The 22,123-nt window shown below is 52.4% G+C and overlaps 7 protein-coding genes across 7 annotated transcripts; 3 read left to right on the plus strand and 4 right to left on the minus strand.

The window, feature by feature from the left end:
* Positions 1 to 354: 354 nt before the first annotated feature.
* On the plus strand, positions 355 to 7,299 carry COCMIDRAFT_105673 (uncharacterized protein; the record flags this gene model as incomplete). Its single annotated transcript, XM_007693676.1, has 5 exons — positions 355 to 3,780; positions 4,559 to 4,603; positions 4,671 to 6,009; positions 6,056 to 6,454; positions 6,506 to 7,299. The coding sequence occupies 5 exons, from the start codon at positions 355 to 357 to the stop codon at positions 7,297 to 7,299; spliced, it is 6,003 nt and encodes a 2,000-aa protein (XP_007691866.1).
* A 181-nt stretch (positions 7,300 to 7,480) lies between these two features.
* COCMIDRAFT_105677 (GMC oxidoreductase) lies at positions 7,481 to 9,782 on the minus strand (the record flags this gene model as incomplete). Its single annotated transcript, XM_007693677.1, has 6 exons — positions 7,481 to 8,371; positions 8,452 to 8,940; positions 8,997 to 9,180; positions 9,243 to 9,325; positions 9,376 to 9,569; positions 9,722 to 9,782. The coding sequence occupies 6 exons, from the start codon at positions 9,780 to 9,782 to the stop codon at positions 7,481 to 7,483; spliced, it is 1,902 nt and encodes a 633-aa protein (XP_007691867.1).
* A 966-nt stretch (positions 9,783 to 10,748) lies between these two features.
* On the plus strand, positions 10,749 to 12,466 carry COCMIDRAFT_105684 (uncharacterized protein; the record flags this gene model as incomplete). Its single annotated transcript, XM_007693678.1, has 2 exons — positions 10,749 to 11,087; positions 11,147 to 12,466. 2 exons carry the CDS (start codon positions 10,749 to 10,751, stop codon positions 12,464 to 12,466), a joined length of 1,659 nt encoding a protein of 552 aa, XP_007691868.1.
* A 2,742-nt stretch (positions 12,467 to 15,208) lies between these two features.
* On the minus strand, positions 15,209 to 15,376 carry COCMIDRAFT_105689 (uncharacterized protein; the record flags this gene model as incomplete). The annotated part of the gene is made up of 1 exon (XM_007693679.1): positions 15,209 to 15,376. A coding segment is annotated over one exon (168 nt), but the record flags the coding sequence as incomplete, so codon positions are not given.
* Positions 15,377 to 15,586: 210 nt separating this feature from the next.
* Positions 15,587 to 17,333, minus strand: COCMIDRAFT_105656 (uncharacterized protein; the record flags this gene model as incomplete). The annotated part of the gene is made up of 6 exons (XM_007693680.1): positions 15,587 to 15,701; positions 15,752 to 16,309; positions 16,368 to 16,663; positions 16,719 to 16,987; positions 17,059 to 17,209; positions 17,259 to 17,333. The coding sequence occupies 6 exons, from the start codon at positions 17,331 to 17,333 to the stop codon at positions 15,587 to 15,589; spliced, it is 1,464 nt and encodes a 487-aa protein (XP_007691870.1).
* Positions 17,334 to 18,282: 949 nt separating this feature from the next.
* COCMIDRAFT_29638 (uncharacterized protein) lies at positions 18,283 to 18,738 on the plus strand (the record flags this gene model as incomplete). The annotated part of the gene is made up of 2 exons (XM_007693668.1): positions 18,283 to 18,319; positions 18,446 to 18,738. The coding sequence occupies 2 exons, from the start codon at positions 18,283 to 18,285 to the stop codon at positions 18,736 to 18,738; spliced, it is 330 nt and encodes a 109-aa protein (XP_007691858.1).
* A 707-nt stretch (positions 18,739 to 19,445) lies between these two features.
* COCMIDRAFT_105665 (uncharacterized protein) lies at positions 19,446 to 21,194 on the minus strand (the record flags this gene model as incomplete). The annotated part of the gene is made up of 6 exons (XM_007693681.1): positions 19,446 to 20,173; positions 20,254 to 20,329; positions 20,382 to 20,777; positions 20,830 to 20,890; positions 20,942 to 21,100; positions 21,151 to 21,194. The coding sequence occupies 6 exons, from the start codon at positions 21,192 to 21,194 to the stop codon at positions 19,446 to 19,448; spliced, it is 1,464 nt and encodes a 487-aa protein (XP_007691871.1).
* Positions 21,195 to 22,123: the final 929 nt, after the last annotated feature.

A 22,123-nucleotide genomic window follows, 5' to 3' on the forward strand; every position in this document is an offset into this window, starting at 1 on the left:
ATGGTGGAATAGGGCTTGAGCAGCCATGGATCCACCCGTGGACGATGGGGTGGACGACAGGGGGCAGCAAGCGACAGTACGGGGACTATGGATTCCAGCCTAATTACAGGACAGGACGTCGTCGTCGTCGGCCACGAGGATTGCGTCGTCCCAACCCACCCCACATATGACATGGTGTGCGCTCCACTTACTGGATAGGATTTACAAGTGCATCGCCAGTCGTCCATATCGACTGCCCGCCAAACAAGCACCACACCGGCCGTCTCTGCGCCGCGCAGCCGTCGTCATCGCCATGCACTCGCCCCCTGGCCGCCCCAGGTGACCCAACCGAAGCCGAAGCCGTAACCCCACGACATGTCGGCGCCGTCTAGCCATGGCCGTCCTTCTGGAGACTCGGACCGCTGGACGGCTTCGTCAAACACTTACATTGCCAGCAACGCGGGCGCGAACACCGACAATGGCGAGGGAAGCTCCTCGCCGCGGCGGAGCCAGGATTCACGACCCAGCAACGGTGCACTCCATGGCCTGGGAATAGCCATGACGAGCGGCGACAACGACGACGCTGCTCAGCGCAAGCAGCGCCCACGAAGAAGTGGCGGCTTCCTCCTCGACTCGACTTTTCCTAGCGGCCCTCGACAGCGCCATGGCCATCGCGATGCTCATGGCGGCGACGACTCAAAAGGCAAGCGCAACTCGCGACACCAGGCAACACACGAGAATAAACGAAGTTCCATGCTGGCTGCCTCTCGAGAACACCATGGCAGCGACACAAACATGGACAGGAATAGGCGGAGTGTACACCAGATGCCATCTACAAGCGACGACAGAGACCCTTCGCCCCGGACAGAGCCAGCGCGGCAAGCCATCGACCCCACCCACCTCGTACACATGGCCCTAAATCTCAGCGAGAGCCGGCGCAGAAACATCAATACCGGCCAGCTTCTCGCATCTCAGCCACGCGCTGCATCGGGGTCGCACCGTGAAGGCAGCTTTGCCAACTATGCTGCTGGCGGCAGTCTAAGACACTATCTCAATGAGCAGCGACGAGTCTCGAGGAACATATCCCCAATGGGCGGCAGAGGCTCCCCGTCGCGGCACATGTCTACGTCCATGCAGGGGAGCGGCTCGATGGCGTTTCCAGGCTCACAGTCCATCAATCCATCTGCTTCTACACTTGCGCGAGTAAACAAGGCCAAGGCATATATCGAGCTTCAAATGGAGTATCTGCGCCTACTGGATTTCCTCCCACCCCTAAAGCCCGACGCCAATGCCCCAGGCAACTTCATCTTTACGTCAAGCAGCTCCCCAGGTAGTCCCCAAGCGCATCTCACCCGTACTCCATCGCATGCCGGCAAACAGCACGATCTCGGCCGCGCCTACAACCCCCTACAGTTCATCCGTAATCGCCGCATTAGAGCTCGTGAGCGTGTAGTTTTGGATCACCCCCCAGAAGAGTTCGAGGACATTCAGCAGGTGCGCGATTGGGTTGACCAGATTGAGCAGCATGCCAAACATGTTGGGTACCGTCGAAATGATGCCGTGCATTTGCCCAAGATTCATCAAGACCATGAAGTCGCTGCTCCACCCAGCAAGCCCCCAAGGCCGCACAAGGGCTGGTTCTTCACCCCAGAAGAACTGCTTGCGGATGCGCACTGGCTAGAGCAGGGCGGCAACAAAACATTTGTGGAAAACCGGCGTGGCCAAAAAATATTTCCGCCCAAGGAGGCACAGCCTAGAGACTCCCTCCAAGTGCGTGCTAGCAAAGAATTCGGTGACAAGCGAGGGAAGAGCTGGGCTGATGCATTGCCTGCCATCGCACTTGATCACACAACAGGTGATGAGAGTGATATAGCAAGTGAGCGCGGACGTAAGCGAAGATTGCTTCCAGCGCTTCGCACAGATAGCCCCAGGGGCGGGAAGCACTCTAGAAGAGGTTCAAGGTTACGGAACCATGATGAGCCTGATAGCTCTGGGTCGGAGTCTGATACAAAGAGGCGCAAGATCCGTGTCGCTACGGATCCGGAACACAACACCGGACCACTTGCTCTGCTCCTGGAGCAGCAGGCCAAAGAGTTTCAAGCCAAGTCACCATTGGCCATGTCGCCCAACACACCCGACAAGTGGGGCCGCAATGGAGATGTCGCAATGGATGACAAGCCTACTCGGGACTCACTAGATGTACCGCGGTTTTCAAACGGTTTCTCATATCTCAAAGACCACGGCAATTTCAAGATTTCGCCTACGCCACGCAAACCCTTAAATCTATCCAGCGACGATGCCGAGCCACGATCTTCCCATGAGCAGCAAGACAGCACTGCTCCAAACACACCCCTTACCAAACGGTTCCCATACTTTGGCAGCGAAGCCTCGCCACCACAAAGCCGATCCAATTCGCAGACGAGAAAACCTAAGCGACACAAGTTTAACAACATTTTCCACTCGCACGACCACAGTGAGGAAAGTCAGCATGAAGGACGGCCAGGCTCCTCTGGCACAGACAGAAAGGGAAAATCTCATCAAAATAGCGGGGAGGCTGCGGATGACAAAAACATTGGAACAGCGATATTGGCCGCGCCAGGTGCTGTAATGAACCTCTTGGGCCATCGGAAGAACGACAGTGTCAGTAGTTTGCCCAGCCCAGACAAGCTACGTCGCAGAGAGGCCCAGGAGCCACAGTCTGCTGTTACACGATTCTTCAAGGGCGTCAGGCATGAGGGCACAAAAGTTGGAGACATCATCTTCAGACGTGATCGAGCGGACGATTCTGATTCGGACACCATGTCTGATAGCAACTCGGTAGAGTTTGACGATGACAATGGCTCTGCTCGAGCTAAACAGAGCAAACGACCATCGATAGCCCGTACAAATACAGGAGGCACAGAGGGCAGCAGGATTTCTTTCCACAAGGACCGTAGCCGTCTCGACCTGCCATCGTTCCGCCCTGTTCACGCCATTGACAATGAAGATTCTGACGAAGAACATCACATTTCGCGCCAGACTCGAGACCGGAAGGGCAGCCGTTCCCCTCGTATTGATCGACTTTTACCCCCACGTATGGATTTAAGCACTATATCCGATCGTTCTTCTCAAGGCTCTCTCACCCTCGGTCGGAACAATAGTCAAGAGCGACTTGAAGAATCGCCTGTCAATCATAGTGATACAGGCGGCCTCCCTGCTGCTGGCCTGAGGAATGTGCAAGAGAGGAAAGCCAGTGGTTCGAGACCAGGAATGAGCGGAAGACATTGGAGCATTGCTGACGGCGACGATCAAGCCGTTGACCGTAAGACTAATGCGGACATGATCACACAAGCAGACATTGCTCGTGTTCGCGCATTGTTCCTCTGCTCTGGTGTCAAAGCGAACGAAATCGTGCGCCGCGCCTACGCTACACGAGACCCACCTCCTAATTTCCTCGTGCGTGCAGCTGCTTTGACAAACACGAAACTGTATCCCGTTCCGCGCACGCAAGAACACGTTTTGGCTGCACGCATATTGGTCAAAGATCTCGAGGCTTCCACTAAAGCTATGCAATCAACACTCGAAACCTTCCGTAACAAGGCTATCCAGCAGCTGACAAGGCAAATATCTACTTTGCAGTCAACTGTGGATTCGGATCTTATGCCCCGCATCTTGGAAGGCGGCGACAAGGCTGTGCGTGTCACGAGTGAAGTATCTGGCCAGGGATCACTCCAAGTCAAACAAATCACCGACGAGATCGACCGCATGATCAGAGCACGAAAGCGCCGAATGAGGTGGATGCGAGGCTTTGGCTGGATGTTGGTAGAGTGGGCACTCGTCGGCCTCATGTGGTGCATGTGGCTCATCGTTGTGCTTGTTGGATCGGTGAAGCGCGTCTTTGGTGTCGGCTGGAGCGTTGTCAAATGGTTGCTATGGCTTTAAACATACCCTACATCGTATTGATTGCATTTGCTAGGCGTTTGAATATTTCTTTTGTTACTCGTGCATCTGGCGTTTGAATACTAGATTGCCTTTTTTTATCAGGGTTGGATCGTACAGATACCAGACTGTGTATATAATGTTGTACCTGTATATACACTAATGATTATTATTTTCAGACTTTGTTTTGAAGCTGCGATATATAGTCTTGTAATGAGCCATCTCAATATCTCTATGTTGTGGCACAGTTCGCAACGATGTGGTGTATAGGGTTAGCCGGTAATGCAGAATACAGTAATATATCCTGCGTGTAGTATGCGCAACTACTGCAAGGTTGATGATCCTGTACTAGGATGATAATGCAGTCAAATGTTGGAAATCCCATCGTTACTATGTCTGGTTGGGCGTTTCAGGGGGGTCTTGCACGTGCCTTGGTGGCATCGCGCCGCCTCCTAGCCATCGCGTCTACGTCATTGTCCCGCTTTCCTGACAGGCGGCCATCCTTCCCACAACACTAACCAACACACTGCAAAAGTTCGAAGCTACCCAAGCAGCCCCCTCCCCCTGCTTCCGCTCATCTCCGTATACGAAAGGTTCTGGCCATGGCCTGTTGCTGATCTTTAATTTGTATCGACATCAAGCTGCCGTGATGGATCTCCAGAAGGTGTTTGTCGCCCAAGGCAGCGAGAGCAGTCATGCTCAGTCGGTACGTGTTTACGACTACATTCAGCTTTATTTAATATGACTGTTACTGACTTGACGCGTTGCTGAAGTCCAAGGGTCCGTCCTCATTTGCGGCACTTGCTGCGGCTTTTGTCCCTACAGCCGTGGTTGCCGTTCTATACGTAATCATCTTCATCTTCATCAGGCCAAGCTTCCCCAAGATCTACTCTCCAAGAACGTACATTGGAACTGTTGAAGAAAAGCATCGTACGCCATGTAAAAAGTCGCCTGGTTACTTTGACTGGTTTCACACTTTCCGGACACTCCCCGATAAGTTTGTGCTATACCACCAGTCGCTCGATTCGTACTTGTTTCTTCGCTTCCTGCGGACGCTGATCTTCATCTGCGTTGTTGGTGCCGCCATTACTTGGCCGATTCTTATGCCGGCAAACTGGACGGGTGGTGGTAGGTCAAAGGAGCTGAATCGCCTTGGTATTGGCAATGTGAAGGACAAGAACCACTTGTACGCTCATGCTGTCGTTGCTTGGGTTTTCTTCAGCTTCGTCATGTTCACGGTTGCGCGTGAGCGACTATGGCTCATAGGGTTGCGACAAGCGTGGAACCTGTCGAAGACCAACGCAAAGAGACTGTCCTCACGCACTGTCCTTTACCTCTCAGCACCTACTGCGGCTCTCGATGAAGCCAATATGCAGCGATTCTTTGGTGACGATGCCGTTAGAATTTGGCCAGTTACCAAGGGCGATAAGCTTGTGTCTCTGGTTTCTGAAAGGGACTCGAAAGTTGAAAAGCTAGAAAGTGCTGAGCTGTCGTTTACTCTGAACATCAACAAGGAAGTCAAGAAAAGTCACAATGCCAACATCAAATACGAGCAGTTGCCGAAGCAGATGAAAAAGTCACTAAGGCCTACTCACAAGTCGAAGACACCAGTTGTTGGTAAGGAGGTTGACGGCATCAGTTACTATCGAGACCAGATCAAGGAGAAAGAGGATGAAGTACAGAAAGCTCGCGAATCGAACGAGACTGCTGGGAATCTTGGTGGAGCAGCAGCGGTATTCGTAGAGTTCCGCACACAACTTGCCGCTCAGCGAGCATATCAACAAATTGCATCCGCGGACATTCTTTCTCTTACACCTCGATTTGTAGGAACGGTGCCTAGCGAGGTTGTATGGTCTAACCTGGTGCTGCCGCCCGCTCGCCGTATATCGCAAAGCGGTATCGCATTATCCTTGGTCATCGCCACCATTATATTCTGGTCTATTCCTGTGTCCATCGTAGGTGCCATCTCCAACATACAATATCTCGCGGAAAACTTTAAATGGCTTGCCTTCCTCAACAAACTACCGCCGTCCCTCATGAGCCTTCTGAGCGGCCTAATTCCCCCGTTGTTGCTGAGCGCTCTGGCCAGATGGGTGCCAGACATCTTTAGATGTAAGCTACCTTATGAAAGGTTGTTGGATGATACTTACAATCTCAGATATTTTCACAACTTTTGGAGACCCTACAAAGTCGGTGATTGAACTCAAGGTGCTCAAATGGCACTATGTCTTCCAAGTACTTCAAGTCTTCCTTATCACCACGCTATCGTCTGGAGCTGCAGCGGTAGCATCCCAGATCGCACAAGATCCAAGCTCAGTACCTCAACTTCTGGCAGAGCGTCTTCCTAGAGCATCGAATACCTACCTCACGTACTTCGTCGTGCAGGCATTGACAAATGCCCCGAGCAACATCTTGAACTACTCTGACATCCTTTTCTACGTCTTTTACGACAAGTTCATTGATAAGACACCTCGCCAAAAGTACAAGAGCTATACGACATTGAGAGGCATGGCTTGGGGCAAGCTGTTTCCGAAGTATGTCAACTTCGTGATTATTGGTATGTTACGACTGGATCTTTCTGATCTGTAATTCAACTAATGGCTTGTAGCGATTGCGTACTCTTGCATCGCTCCTCTTGTACTTGGCTTTGCTGCGATCGGCCTCGTCATTTTCTACTATAGCTACCGATACCAACTGCTTTACACTGTGCAGCCAAAGATCGATACCAAAGGACATGCCTATACGCTTTCCCTCCAACACATTCTCACGGGGATATACATTGCCGAGCTTTGCCTCATTGGAATCTTTAGCTTGCGCAATGCCAGGGGTCCTTTGTTCATGCTTGTGCTGCTACTTATTGCCACGGCCATATTCAACTACACAACCAATCGCTACTTTGCCCCCCTCGAGCAGTACCTTCCCGCAGACCTTGCTCTCGAATCGGAAGACGATGAACAGTCACCTTTACTTTCGTCAGCAGAAGAAGGCGAGTCAGATGCGTTGCAACATGCAGAGTCAAGAGTTGCTCGTATAAGTGAGCGAACACGTGTGCCGCCACATGTCATCTCACCCCTTGCGCGCTTCTTACAACCACACGTATTCGCTAGCCATACCGCGATGAAAAGCTGGGTCCGTGATGGCGATTTTGACGACGAAGAACCCGAGTATAGCGATGACGACGTCAAGAAGGCGTACCTTCACCCGGCTTATTCGAGCAAAACGCCGATTGTTTGGCTAGCGAAAGATCCTATTGGCGTGAGTAAGAATGAGATTAGCGAGAATGAGAATGTGGGGTTGAAGGGTAGTGATGAGGGTGCGTGGGTCACCAGTCATGGCAAGGTGAAGTGGGCTGTGGATAACTTTGAGGAAGTGCCTATTTTCAAAAAGGATATCAAATGGTAGGGGGGTTTGGGTGTTCTAGACGAAAAAAAACCACATCAAAAGAGAGAGTACTCTTTAATATCAGTATTGTTCATTGCTTTGTTGCGTAAGACATGGCAGTCTTGTATTATACCGAATGAAAAGCTTCATACACACACACATGATCCGACTCTCCTCTGCGAAAGCAAAGAGTCCTACAAACTCACGCCCAGTGACCTGAATCAGAGCGTCTAGTCCTCCCCCGAATCATATCCGCCGCCTTCTCCGCAATCGCATACACAAGACTCACAATATTACCCTGTACATGCAACGGGAAAATACTAGCGTCCACAACCCGCAGTCCCTGCACCCCATGCACTCTCAACTCCTCATCCACCACCCCTCCTTTCTCCCTCGGCAACATAGCACAAGTACCTACGGGGTGATACTCGGTGAGCGTATTCTTCCGCACCCACTCCTTGGCCTCGTCGACACTCGTCGGCAGCGGGCCCGACGCATTCCGCGGCAGCACCAACCCACCCTTGTCATCACGCCTGAAAATCTGCGCTAGAGGCTGTACATTTGCAAACGACAAGACGTGCATGACTGAGCGGGCCATGAGATCGAGATCAAGGGGGTGCGCAAGGTATGCGGGATCAATGGCGGGATGCACCTCGGGGTTCGACGATGTAATGTGCGTGCTGCCTCGGGAAAAGGAGCGCGTGCTGCAGGCGGCAAGGGTGACCCACATGCCGTCGTCCTCGCAGGGGAGGAGCTGGTTTGGGGTTTCGGGGCGGTAGGTGTTCACGCCTATGGGTAGGAGGACGAGCTGGCAGATTGCTTCTTTGGGGTCGAGGAGTTGGCGGGCCATGAGGGGGTCGCGGCCTGCGGGGTCGGAGGAGGTAGAGGAAGAATGGGAGGCAAGGAGGGAGTCGATGTGCGATTGGGGGTTGGGCAGGTCTGGGGAGACTTTTTGGAGAGAGGCGAAGCCGGTTGTTGTGGGGCCTGCGGCGAAGGGGCCGGATTTGTGGGTTAGGTAGGCTTCGAGGGCTTGTTGGGTGAGGGTTGGGTTGCGCATGAGGGCTTCGGCGGTGGGGTATGCATCTTTGACGCCCTTTTGGGGAGGGGAAGGTTAGTTTGGGGGCGGGGATTTTGACATGTTTGAGATAGGGACGGAGATGGGTTTGTGCTTACGAGAACGATGGTTGTTGCTGAATGATCGCATAGGTTGTCGCCAACTCCGGGTAGATCTACAAGCATTTCTACGCCGGCTTTTTGGAGAACGTCAGGCGATCCGATACCAGAGAGCTCGAGAATCTGGGGGGAGTTGACGACGCCTCCGCAAACAATGACTTCCCGGTTTGCTTTGACTGTGAATGGCGAGCCGCTGACCGTGAATTGGACACCGGTGGCCTTGACAGTGTCGGCATTTTTCTCCAGTTCAATCTTGGATACGAGTGCGTGGGTCAAGAGGGATAAATTGGGTCGATCCTTGGCCGGTTCGTAGTAGTCTCTTGCAGCGTAGCTTCGTCTGTTGTGTTTGGGGTCAATGGTGCACAACTGGTTGAAGCCGCCAATGGCAGAGCCAACGCGAGGATCATTAGCAGGTGCGTATCCTGCGTTGATCATAGTCTTAGGCCACATGTCCTGGCTCCAAGTAACGTCGGTTTCCGCAAAGCTTATCTATGACTAGTCAGCCATGATGGGAGATTAAACAAGGCTTTTCGTGAATGACTTACGTGAATAGGTCCTGATGTTCCGCGCAAAGACTTGTCGAGATATTTGTTGTCTATTTTCTCGCCATAGGCCTCAGAAGCTGGGTGGTAGGTTTCGAACTTGCGGTAGTAAGGCTTGAGATCTTCAAAAGACCAACCCTTGTTGCCGAGTTCTCCCCAGTTGTCCAGGTCCTGCTTGGAGGCCATGCTAGTAGATAAGTCAGCAAGACTCGTGCGTAAGTATATCGCTAGGAGGCAACCAGAAATCACCTGAACATGCCATAATTGACAGCGCTGCTGCCACCTAGAACTTTGCCACGAATCCAGCCATGAACTCTACCCGCGGTGCCTTTCTATCATGGAAGTTAGTAAGTGAGATTGGTTTCAGGAAGATCTTACATACCTGGGGTACTGTCTTGTAGTCCCAGTCATAATTTGGATTCCCCCAAGTCTGCGTGTACATGCTTGGGGCATCAACAAGCAAATCATTTAGCGCATCGCCCCCGGCTTCGAGGACCGCAACAGTGACATTTTCGTCTTCACTAAGACGAGATGCGACGGCCAAACCTGCTGTTCCACCACCACAGACGATGTAATCTAGCAACAACGGATAGTTAGCCATGTGTATTTCAAATTACTTGTCTTGCACCTTGTCGAATAAAATACTGCACAAGGAACTTGTAGAAGAATACATGTTCAATGATGTAGCTCTCAAGACGAACCAGGGGGTTTTATATTCGTTTACATACCGTATGATCGGCTTGTGAGATCCTCAGCAGGTGCCATGCTTGTGACACCCTCGTCAGACATGATGGCCAGATCTTAGGGCTTTAGGTGAAGAGGAGGAGAATTTGAGTATCAAAATTTCAAATTCGAGAGCTCAATTTGGGCGCCCCTCCACGACTTTATAAAGATCGGTCTGCAAGTTGCCCACAAATGCATTGTAGGATCCCCAAAGTGGTATTCAGCCCCGCTCGTCCTGTGCCTAAGTTTCTCCTCTTTTAGTATTCAAGCTACGAGTGCCAATAACCGACCTTTTTCTCAGTGGACTACTCCCAATCGGTTCCTAGACTGGTAAGTCAGCCTCAGCTACTGATTGCATGAGGTGGTGTTCAGGGCGGTAGATAGTTATCGGTGCAGTCAGCACCAAGACCCTGATTTAGGCCAGTGACGGTGCAGCAGTAGTACACATGCTTTCATCAGCGCAGTGCGGGGTAACTCTCCTGATTGACTTTTCGCAAGGGATGAGTTGGTCGCCGAGGTAAACGTACCCTCTGGCATTGTATGAACGTCTTCATCGCTCGCGCTTCGCAGCACAAATGCGATCTTGTTTTTCTTTGTAACCCTCGGTAGATGAGGCTTCGAAATGCAATGCAAGATCGGCTACAGATGGAATACTGTTTTTTGCCCTTTCAGACAGGGGCAGTTGCGCAACCCCACTCAGGCAACCCTCGAAGAGTGGGTATAGTTTGTTACCGACAAGCAGCGCAGCTTGGCAAGCGGCTGAGTCTAGCCCGCTGTTTGGTCAGAATTAAAGCGCAGGGCGGTTCAATGAGCAGATAGGCAGAACTGGGCCTGGTAGTGTATTGCCACAGTTCCTTGGTGGTGTGGTGTAGGAACACGTGATAATCGGCGTTTAGAGACAGGCTATCCCCGGATGTGGGTACTGTGGCTAGTCGCACGGGCCCTGACGACAGAGATGCTCCACCAAAATTTCTAGAGCTCTAACTTTTAATCCTGACCACCATTGTCTGCTTTCGTTCCCCGCTCCCGGCCATGCTCACCGAACAATTCGTAGCCGCTATATCGGCTTCGACCAAGCCGAATACTGGAGTCCTCAAAGATGCGGGTATTTTTGTTCACGAGTTCCAGCCGCTGGCTGCTCAACGACAGGTCTTGAAGAAGAGCGCGACTGCGCCCAATGGCATTGCTGTAAGCGCCACACATGTTTTCGCTGCGCAATCGGAAAAGGCAGTCGTCCATGTGTATAATAGGGAAAAAGGCAACCAGGAAGCCCTTGTGCCCTTTCCAGAGAGAATCCATAGCATCGCGCTGGCAGCACATGATAGCATGCTTTTGGCTGGAACAGAAAGTGGGCGAGTACTGGCTTGGGAGGTTAGTCGCGATACCGTTACAGGTTCTGTAATTATGCATGGCGCTAATATTCTCTCTAGATCAGCTCAGGCCGCCTCGTCTCTACCTCTACTTCGCATCTCCAGCCAGTGACGTGCATTGTCGTTGATCCGTCCTCCAACTTCTTTCTCTCTGGCTCCTCAGATGCTATGATTCACGTATGGGCCCTGCCCTCGATACTCTCTTTCTCGCCTGATGCCTCGCGCTCCCCCGTACATACACTCTCTACCCACCGCGGTCCCATCTCTTCTATTGCTTGTGGGCACAGTTCAAGCAGCGCCAACATTGCCGTATCTATATCGGGTGACAAGTCTGCTATTGTGTGGGACTATCAAAACGGACAGGCGCTGCGCACATACCTGTTGCCGGAGATACCCACTGCCGTCACTCTTGACCCTGCCGATCGCGCATTCTTTATTGCCTACGCCGACGGTAGTTTGCAGACAATTGATTTCTACGACGAGATGCAAAAGACTACCCCGGTAAACGTCCTTCGTGACAGTGCTTTGTCTCACCGCCCTATTCAGCCCTCGCCCAAAACGCGATTCAGTGCCGATTCGCAGAAGCTCGGTGGAGCCCTCAGCCTGAGTTTGAGTTGGGATGGTACAACGCTCATTTCTGGTCATGCAAGTGGCAAGATTGCTTCTTGGGACGTCGCCAAGTCAAACTATCTTTCAACTCCAGCCAATCTTCCAGGGCCTGTCTCAAATTTACAGTTCCTCGCGCCCACAGGCTTCCCCAACGCACATGAACCAACGTTCACCATTCAGACCATTGTCAAACCAAAACAAGACGCAGGACTTGCAAGTAGCGGGAGTGGCTTAGTGCCACCACATTATACCTTGAGCATGCAGCTCACAGGTCGGCTACGCAGCACTCACTTGTCTGCCACTAAGCAAGGACTTGCAAGAAGAAATGATTTTCAAGAGGCCCTCACCCATCCTAGTTTTCCTACTAGCATGCTTGAGGAGAGTCTAGCCGAGCTAAACTCTTGGGGCAATCAAGCCAGGGCCAGTGTCGCTCCAGCAGCCGACTTCATGGCCCTGGACACAGATGATGCAGGTGCCTCCGGAACTACAGGCAACACCCTGCAAGCTGAAATTAAAGAGCTCAAGAAACAGCTTGCAAGCCTTCAGCGCATCCAGAAAGTGACGTTTTCGCAGCTTTCAGAGCTGCGTGAGGAAAACGATTACTTCGTGGCCCAAGAAAAGAAGCGGGCAGAACGTGCCAAGACACGAGCAAAGAGGAAGACCAATGGCGCAAAGCATAGCCTTGATACTGCGGATGTGGAAATGAATGACGGTACCGATACCGCTTCCGACTTAGGACTAAGCGATGCTCGGGCAGACGAAAAGCCTTGAGCGTTGGCAATGCTCCAGGCTTAAGCTTTTTCTCCTGCATTACAGGGGAGAAGAAATGACGCGTATTCTTGCAGGTATATCCTTGACTTCCGAATACTTGGATTCGACTGTGAGCTTGTGAGACTTCCATGCCCAGTCTACATGTCACAGCAGGTTGAGATGATGCGTAATAGACGCTGACTCCCAACACCCCACGCCATCTTTTCCAGCTTGTACCCACGGAAGACAATTGCTGCTGTGTTGCGAGAACCCCAAAGAACGCCATTTCTAGAACATTAGCCACGGATTGCGAGTCCCCTAAGCCACGACACTCACAGAGTGGGGCCACCCTGGGCAGTTGAATCTTGTCATCGTGTAACTATTGACGGAATTGGTTACGCGACGCAAGCACGACGCAAGCACGACGCTGTGCCTTGGATTCTGCGCTCGGATCATAGTCAGGTGTTCTCACGGAAGACACTGAGGCGACTCAGTCCAGTTTTGATTGATCACGCATCATATGTTCGACCTCTGTCGCTGTGTTACAAAAGCGACCATGCGCGGTGGGGGCCTCCAAGCTTTCATACCGGGATATCGTTGCTTGTGAGCGGAGTAGATACTGCAAGAGAAGGAAAAGATAGGCCCATCTAATCTTTTGCCACATTGTTGTAGAACACAGCCTCAACGTATACTAAGCAACTGCATACCGGTCCAATGACTAGCAATTTTGCGATCCGGGATGCCGGTGGAAAATCAGGCGGAAAACTAAGTTCAATCCCATAGTGGGGGTAAGGCGAAGCAAAATGGACTTGACTGAATACGGAGCCCTTTCTTCTTGTTGCCCTATCGGCGTCGCCTTCTCGTATACGCCCGCCCCCTGTCTTTTTACAAAAAAAAGCCCCGTCCAATATGATAGTAATGCCGAAGCTATTACCTTCTCTGTAGGATATGGTCTTCGGTAAACTCCGTAAACTTTGTCCTCCCATAGCAACACGAACGGACCAAAAAGACGTGAAGAACCAGGGCGAAGAGAGAGCAGAGAGGGAAAGCCCAAAAGCAAAAGAAATAACCCTTGCTTACTGGTAAGGCTACTAGCTCTCTCGCTCTCTCCGATCTTTTATCCGGGATGTTCCACGTAACGAAACCCTAACGTGGCCAAACCTGCGAACAGCCATTCCAGATGTATGTACATGCAACAATAGGGCTGCATCCCCAGCAAATCGAAGTACATGCAAACTTTAGTTTTTGAGGCGTTCGCGTCTGACATACAGTATCGATCCTTTGCCGTTGTATTTCTATTCGTTCAATCTTTCCTTTTCGTATTTTTTTGCTTTTTTTGAAACCTGCTTGATCTCCTCTACGCCACTGAGAAGAAAAAGGAAGTTGCCGAGGCGCGGGGAAGGGGAAGGAAACGGGAAGAAGAAAGAAGAAGTAAAAAACGGTGAACTGGATGAATGGTCCAAGCCGTTTTGGCTCACATTTTCTTTCTCTCTTCCTCTCTCTTCTTCTCTCTCTGCGTGTGTATGTGTGTGTGTATGTGTGCCTGATTATCTTCATCCATGCGTACCTTATCAATGCAAAGTCTGCCATCGAAATTAAGCGTCAATAAGACCCATTCTTTTGTATATATATATATATAACCACCGGGACGTGGAAAAACACACAAACGCCCAACTGGTTACGCGTGGGTAGCAGCACCAACAAGAACAACAACAATAATAACAATAACCACAACAATTAAACCCCCTGGGAAAACTCCACAATTATCGTGTTTGAGAAATCGCAATATTACACTGGAATATTACTAGTGTTCCCCTAGATTACTTACAACAAAAGTAAGCCACCCCTGCCCCCCATGTCATTAATACCAATTCAATTATCATTATTAATGCCGTTGTTGTTGTTGTTGTTGTTGTTTTTATTATTATTATTCTGTGGATTTATTTGTCGTAAAACTCTCACCTAAACTAAACCTCGAACAAGTTACCAAACAAGTTTGCGATTATGTTGTGTTCTCTATTCCTTTTTCTGTTTTTTTTTCGTTCGTTCGTTTGTTCTTTCCTTCTTTCTTTTCCCCGCATCACCACTTATGCGTTGCCGCTAGTTTCGTGCCTGCAGAATCGGCTTCTTCCCGTCTCTTCCACTCCTTCCCCCCTCCCTCTCCCCCTTCCCCTCATTTCCCCCCCCTCTCTCGATCTTCGCTCAACATGCTCCCCAAAAGAAAATATGAGCTAGGGGTGCTGTGCATTATCCACCCATCCTGATTATAGTTTGTTAATTACTATCATTCTTTTAGTATCGTCTAATCAAAAGGCCGCGTCATACATGCACCTATCACATCATCCATTGGCACTCAAAGTTAGTTTTTTTTTGAAGATTGTTGATATTTTTTTTTCTAGCTGTGAATTCTAGTCCTCTGCACCGCCTGTCCACTCAGCTGTCGTAAACGACAAATGAAAGTAAGCCCCCGGTCGTTGATACATGCTGAGCGGAATCTGGAACCTCAATCCTTGTTGTCGATCGCGCCTATTCTAGGAGCCCCCCCAGACATTACACGTATCGTGTGCCCAAAGACTTCATAGTGATGACGAGGCATTTTCCAGTGCAGCGGCAGAAAACCCGCCGATACCAAATAGTGTTGTTACACTGGAAGAAAGTGTCTGTTTGATTAAAGTATGCCAGAAAGGTTGACAGTCGGCTAATAATACTACGGGGAAGGGAACAAACAAGGGCCATGATAAAGATGTTTAACTCTAAGGTCGATCACCCTGAGGTAAATAGTCTTTGATGTTCATCACGGTCGTGAACCCTTGCGGGGTTGGTGTGTAGGGAAGAAGTCAAAGTACAGTACTCCACCCTCGCTGGAAGAACAATGTATAATGGATGGATGCTAGAGTAAAAGCAGATGCATGTCCAAACAAGCCCGAGAATAAGCACTCAAAGTGCCTTCGCTTTTCCATGTATAGAGGTAGCTGGTTGATGTCCCGAAAGGGAGTAAGAGATTTGTTGGCCGTTGTTCGTCGTCAATAGTGGAAGGCCGTGTAGATGATGATGTTGGTTGTACGGAAGGTGTCGCTAAGATGTTGGAAAAAAGCCGTGAAAAGGACCGCAAATGAACCGAAAGCATGTAAAGCAAGGCGCTTACGAAGAATGCGACTTGTGTCGGCCTTTGTTGCCTGTAGCGTACTCGCCATCAGGACACCATTGTTCCGGCTCAAAGTCTGGGTTCATAAAGTGCGCCGTGTTGAAGTGAGAACTTGAGAGTGTAAGTAGAATACTAGCGCATGAACAAGGGATAATGCTTACTTGCGAAAGATGGAAGTCTGGAACGGCTGCACCTGCATTGAAGAGCCGAACCCAGGCTCTAGTTCGTACATGGATGGTCTGAAAGGGCCACCTCGTTCAACGCCTATGGGGGCTGCTCTATCGATGCTGACAGGAGGCGGGGGAGGATGTATGGGGAGTGTCACAGGAGGTTGTTCGAGATTCATGTTGTGATGGCTCGCTGGGTTGTACTGACTCGCATTACTGGTGTGGATCGGTGCAACAAAGTCCAAGTGTGAGGAGCTAACCGGGGAAATCGGCGCTGTTGTTGGAGCATAGGGTTGCACAGGTGTAACTTGAGCGTGCGAAGCGGGGCTAGGACTGAAGTCGTACGACAATGAAGTCCACCGCTGACCTAGGCCGAGACTAGAGGGGTATATTCCCGGGATCATGTTCATGACGTCGCCAACGTTTGTTGCGGTCGGTATGAATTCGTCAGTGTAGTTGGCCAGGGCAACCTGGAGTGGTTGCTGCTGGGGCACGGGCTGTTGCTGAACCTGGGGCACGTCCCCAGCTTTGTACAGGATATCGTAGTGGCCGCTAGTCGTAGTTAGAAAGTGGCAAAGGGGAAAAGTCAGCACTAAGATGGTAAACTCACGGCCTGTAGAGTAGCCTCAACATGGGAGCACCGGAGATCGGACGATGGTGTGCGTCCGTTGGCTCCGAATAGAAGCTACGGTTGATCTCTTCACCAGGCGAACGGTCCAGATACCACACCTCGATGCCGAAACCGGCCGGCTTGACTAGGGCTTCGGCAAGAGCAGCAATGCCGACATTGTCAGCTTCACACTGTGTGGGCTCGATGTTGTTGGCACAGTATCCTCTGACGTCCCCGTTGTCAATGAAATGGACAAAGTCATCGGCATGCGTCTGCACCCAGGCGCTGGCCAGGAGCTAACGGGCATGGTCAGCAGTGTCAAGGGAAAAAAAGAAGATGCACAAAGCCAACCTTGACGTAGGTGATGATTGCCATGGACTCGCCCATGTCGTTGAAGGTGCGGAGCAGGATGTCGGCGGCCTGGCCATCCATGTTGCGCAGCGAGTTGGCAAGCTTGTGCAGGAGCTCAAATGCCTCGTCGGCAAAGTCGATCCAAATGTCACGCGAATAGCCAATGTGGTCCAGGAGGTTGCCGAGTGAGTTCAGACGGGCCTCTTCTTCAGCAAATTTGTTGACATCGCCCAGGCTCAACAGGGCCTCAAAGTAGGTGAAGGCGATTGCTGTTCGCGTTAGCAGCAGCACGAGCAGCAGCAGAGAGGGTTGAGCAGGCACAGACGCCATGCAAACTTACCCCGCCATCCACAATGGCCATCGCCACGACAGGTGCGGAAGTAGGCGTATTTGGCGGGCAGGGCAGCCGTCTTGACTTGGTAAACCGGATCTGCGGTGGCATACTGCGTCGTGATAGCAGCGCTGCTTTGGCGCTCGCCCACAAGTGGGCCCTTGGGCGGTCAGCGCGCTTTCCAAAATCACAGGCGCACGCTCACTCACAGTAGCCTCGGGCTCGTACTCGCTCGACAGCTTCTGCAGCTGGGCATACTCTTCGTCCGAGGGATACGCAGCCATGTTGAGGTGGGGGTCGCGATGTTGATGTTGATGTTGGCGGCCTGGGTGTTGGTGGTGGCCAGTGTGGTAATGATTATAGCTCCCGGAGGGAAGGACCGGGGCGCGGATAGCGAACGCCAATCCGCTTTGGTAGTGGCTCTGTGCCGGCACTCCATAATGGCCTTGGTGCACATGGGCATGTGGGTGATGGTGCCCATGAGGATGAAAGCCCGTCAACACCGGCTGCCTGTTCATGGCGACTATAACGCGCATGTTAGTCTCTGTGTGCTTGTGTGGGTGAGGGAGTGGGATGGGAGCTGCAACGCTCTCAATCTCCGCCCGCGATTTGTCCTGACCTGCGTTGCTTGGTGGGCGGTGGGCGTGACTGGCCTCGATTGCTGGCAATTGGACCAAAGGATTCCACAGCAGCGTCGGTAATGCGCATCGATCTCAGCACCAATTCGCCCGCAAGCTACTGGCGCGAGGGCAGCAGCGCCTTTAGTAGGCGCAGAGGCGCGCGGCGCCGGGCTGGAAGCTGTGTCGTTGCTGTGATACCCACCGACGCCCAGGGGCACAGCGCCAATATATCGGAGAGACAGGACAGATGTTTGCGGCGTGCAAGTGGGATCTAACCTACCAGGCACCAAGACAAGTCTGCAACACTCTTGGACCAGTCGCTCTGCAATGCCCTATTATTGTTCCACTGGGGGCCGGGGGGGGGGGCAAAGTCAGGGTGTATATGTGGGTGTGTGGGTGTGTGTATGTGTAAATGTAGTATGTAAGTATGTGTGTGAGAGTGTGTGAGATTGTGTACAAGAGAGAGAAAGAAACGGGCGTGACGGCGTACAAGAGCGAGGCCATGCACACAGACACAGACACACACACGCACACATACACAATCAGCGCCTAGATACATCAAACAAAAGCAACTGTTAACGAGAGGGGGGGGTGGGCGGGAGGGGGCAAGACCATGACCCATGGCACATCGGCCAGGGCAAAGCGGCACTGTATGCGCAACAGGACTGGGCGTGTGATATCCCATCACTTTGCCCAACTAGTCCTGATGGAACCGGAGTCTGGAAATTGAAGTGCACTCTGACTCTCTTTCTGGCCTCTTCCACGACTCTGTCAAGGTCATGGCCGAGCAAAGAGCCGGGGGGCGGCTCAGCCAACGCTCCCACAGCGCCGCCAACCGGAGCATTTGGAGCCAGTCACTGACAGTTTGAGTGAGGCTGGCCGAGGGAGGGAGGGATGGAGGATGCAAAGCGATCAGCGCCAGCACCAGCACCAGCACCAGCAGATGCGGCAGCCGATGCCGTGTGACGGCGGCAAGAATCGTCTCCAAGCACAGCATCACCCAGACAGCCCATGGCGTCGAGAACAAGGCAAGCCCTCTCACACACGAGGCCGGGGGGAGATTACATGATTCGCTGTGCACCTCCATGGCGCTGATGCGACAGGAAAAAATAAAAATAAGAATAAGAGTTCCCGCACACCCGAGAGATAGCCTAGACAGGTTACCGATCCCACGCCAGGGGCGAGTCAGGAAAGGCGTGGGCTCGCTTGATACCAGCTACCCTCGTCCAGTGCCCGCTTCCCCGGAGCGTAGCGCCGTTGTCGTCGGGAACTCCCTTTACTCTCATTCGTACTCGCAATCAATCAAGCTTCAGTGTACTGCGTCACGCACCACCCACTCTCCACGGCGCACCCGTCCCTGGAGGATGCCGCCCTCGGCCACGCAACCAGGTCTCTGGAATGTTGCATTGACAAAACGAGGCCCTCATGCATCACCCTCACTACGCACAAAGTGGACCGTCGCTGCTGACCCATGGCTAATTAACTAGTACCCGCTGTGCCAGTTGCGTGACCAAGCCCGACCGACCTTCTCCGCCGTCCAACTGACCATGTTGAAACGCCTCCGCTGCTGCTCATGCTCGTCGACGAACCCTCTAGCCTCGTGCTACCCCGTGGGCCAACCCTCGCCTGTTCCTACCAGCAACCTCATGCCATGTCTCAAGTCTTCTTCAGGTGAGGAACGCCTCCGTCACGGTAATGTACAACCCTCCGAACGCCCCCGTGTCCCGGAAACCCAGTTGCGGGTCGTCTTGTGAAGCCCACGACCGATGATGCAGGTCATCCTTTGCTCACCATACCCGCCTGGCGTCCTGGGCCCTTGCCCTTTGGTCGCCCTGACTTGGCTCCCATGGAGCTCTGGTTCCACCCCATACCTGGAGCCCCGCCAGGAGTGAACTGAGACCCACTCTCGTCAGACTTGAAGCCCTCGCCCTCGTTTAGCACCGTCTGCCATAGCACTCCAATGGCGCTGCTCCATTCCTTGATCGCCTGCACCCGATCCATGTCTGTGCTACTCTCAATCTCCACGGTTCCGTTCTGCTGGTTGATCTTGCCCCGTAACCGCTTGTCAACAATCAGGAACCCCACAATCTCCTGCACTTCAGACAGTGAAATCTTGAGCTGTTTCGAGATAAAAGCTAGCGTAAACCGCGTGTAGGGCGCAACCAGCTTCACTATCGCCTTGGTACGCACATTGCGCGTCACTTCGTCAATGTTCTCGGCAATAAAGGGATCCTGGAGCAAGTCGCGGTTGTTTTGCAGAATCTTCTCGTATCCATGAATGTCCTCCAGCTGATAAGCATTGACCAGGTCAGTCATGGTGGAGATGCGTGGATCGTTCTGATACGGCTTGGTCTCCTGCGAGTCAAACGGATTGATATCCGAACCCGAGAGCATCGTAGCAAGAACCAGGTACTTCAGGACCTGAATGCGTTGAAGCGAGCCAGCCTCGTCATAATTCTTGAAACTCTCGAAGAAATCACTCTGTGCCCCCTTCCAGTTCTCTGCTACGAGTTAGCGCTGGTTGCCTGACCTGTGTGACATGGATGTCCGTTGTGCTTGCCTTCGCTCATGTGCATCTTGCCACCGCATTCGCGGATGATGCCCATAATCTTGGGATGTGGAACTGCTGACTTGACCTTGAGTGCTCGCTGGTAGAGAGCCTTTGGAAGTGTTAGAGAGCATGCACATGGAATCACACTTGAGACGACTGACCTTTAGTCGCTTGTTGTTCCTAGTCTCAGCATACATCAAAATCTCGAGCGAGTAGACCTCCAATGAGTATGTGCCCTTGCTTGGGTCGTCTGTGCCGTCTTCCCGTTGGCAGGCCTTGTGTAGCTCGCGGAGCTTCTCGGTAAGCTGACGATAGTCCTTCCTGTCCAACCATAGCCGAGCGAGCTTGATATTGGTCTTGAGCCACAACCGCTCGTTGTTGGTACTCTGGAAGATGTCTAAGGTGAGGGCGTAGAAGTTCTCCATGCAGCGATATGCGTCGGCGTCTTCTGCGGCTTTCTCTATAAAGTCAAGCATGTTGTTTATTGACTTCTCCGAGTAGTTGCGTGTCACGGCAGACTTGACATAGGTGAGAAGCTCCTTGTAGTGCTCGACTGCCTGCCTGATTGTTAGCTGTGGCGCCCTCGTTGTCGTGGTGGCATATACGTACCTTGTCATAGCGCGCCAGCTTGAACTCGAGCTTGATGGCCTGTTTCAGCCCTTTGAAGCCCCTTTGTCTCCGTCAGCTCGTATCCATGGCGCCAGATGTGAGTGTCGCGTACCATTCCGACTTTTCCTGCTCCAGTGCAGGCATGCCCAGAAATTCATCTATAGCCGCCTCGGGGTCGTCGGCCTTGAGCTGCTTTGCATTGTAGTACTTGTTTTCAATGTCGACGTCGCCACTCTCCTCGTCGTCGTCATCCTCGTATTCGAAGTCATACCTTGGGGATTGATTAGATAGGGAGCCAGAGTACAAGCAAGCGCAACTTACTCCTCCTCGCCGGAGTCTTGCATGAAGTCGTCATCGTCCGACATGTTTGCGGGTTAGAGATGTGCAGTGTGCAATGCAGTTAGGAATGGGGAGGTTCGTCGAGATATGAGATGCTGGGCCCGAATTGCTCCGTTGGGATGTTTGTTGATGTGTGGCTCAGCAGGGCCAACTGCGACTTGCTTGTCTGCGTGAGGCGGTGGTGGTGGTGGTGGTAGTGGTGGTGCCTGCGCGTTAGTAGAGACGCCCCACTTAGGCGGGGCTAATAAGCATAAGCTGAGCTCCCCAGGCCGCCATCCCACCTGCACTTGGACTGCGAGGCCGGTCACGTGCCATTGCGCATTCGCAGCGAGCTGCTAGTGAAATGTCCGCATGTACACGTACGTGCGGACATGTGGGCTACATGGCTCATTGCAGGTAGTATACTATAATGGCACTACGACATTGGTGCATGCATAGTCAGCACCGGATAGCCCAGTGCCTCCCCAAGCCGGCCCTCGGGCTTGGGCATGGTGACATGCTTTGGGTGCAGCCCTACTGTTGAGCCCCAACAGTCCTGTGCCCGCACACAGCTCTGGGGGCGTCAGGATGCAGGGACTCGGCGAGCCAGGCCACATAAGTCGACAAGACGGTAGTCGGTTCATGGCCCAAAGGGCAGTGGGATTGGCGTGGGCACTGGATTGGGCCGAGCATCGTGAATCTGGTACGGCATCTGGTACCTCGACCTTCTTTTTTCGGACCGGTCTCACACGTGGAGTTCCCCGGACATTCGTATCCCAGATGCCCTATCAGCCACTCGCACTCGCTCTCTGCATCCATATCGCCCGCCTTGGTTCGCCCTCTGCTCCCCGGCCGTCATCCGAGCGCAATCATTCGACCCCCTCTGCACTCAGATCCTGCTACTTGCCATCATGCCCGCCCTTCTCCCGCTCTTCTCCCGCCAGGATTGGTGTGCTCACGGCTCTGCTAAGTCCCT

This window comes from Bipolaris oryzae, assembly GCF_000523455.1.
Source record: "Bipolaris oryzae ATCC 44560 unplaced genomic scaffold scaffold_176, whole genome shotgun sequence".
In the NCBI taxonomy this organism is placed as follows: Eukaryota; Fungi; Ascomycota; class Dothideomycetes; order Pleosporales; family Pleosporaceae; genus Bipolaris; species Bipolaris oryzae.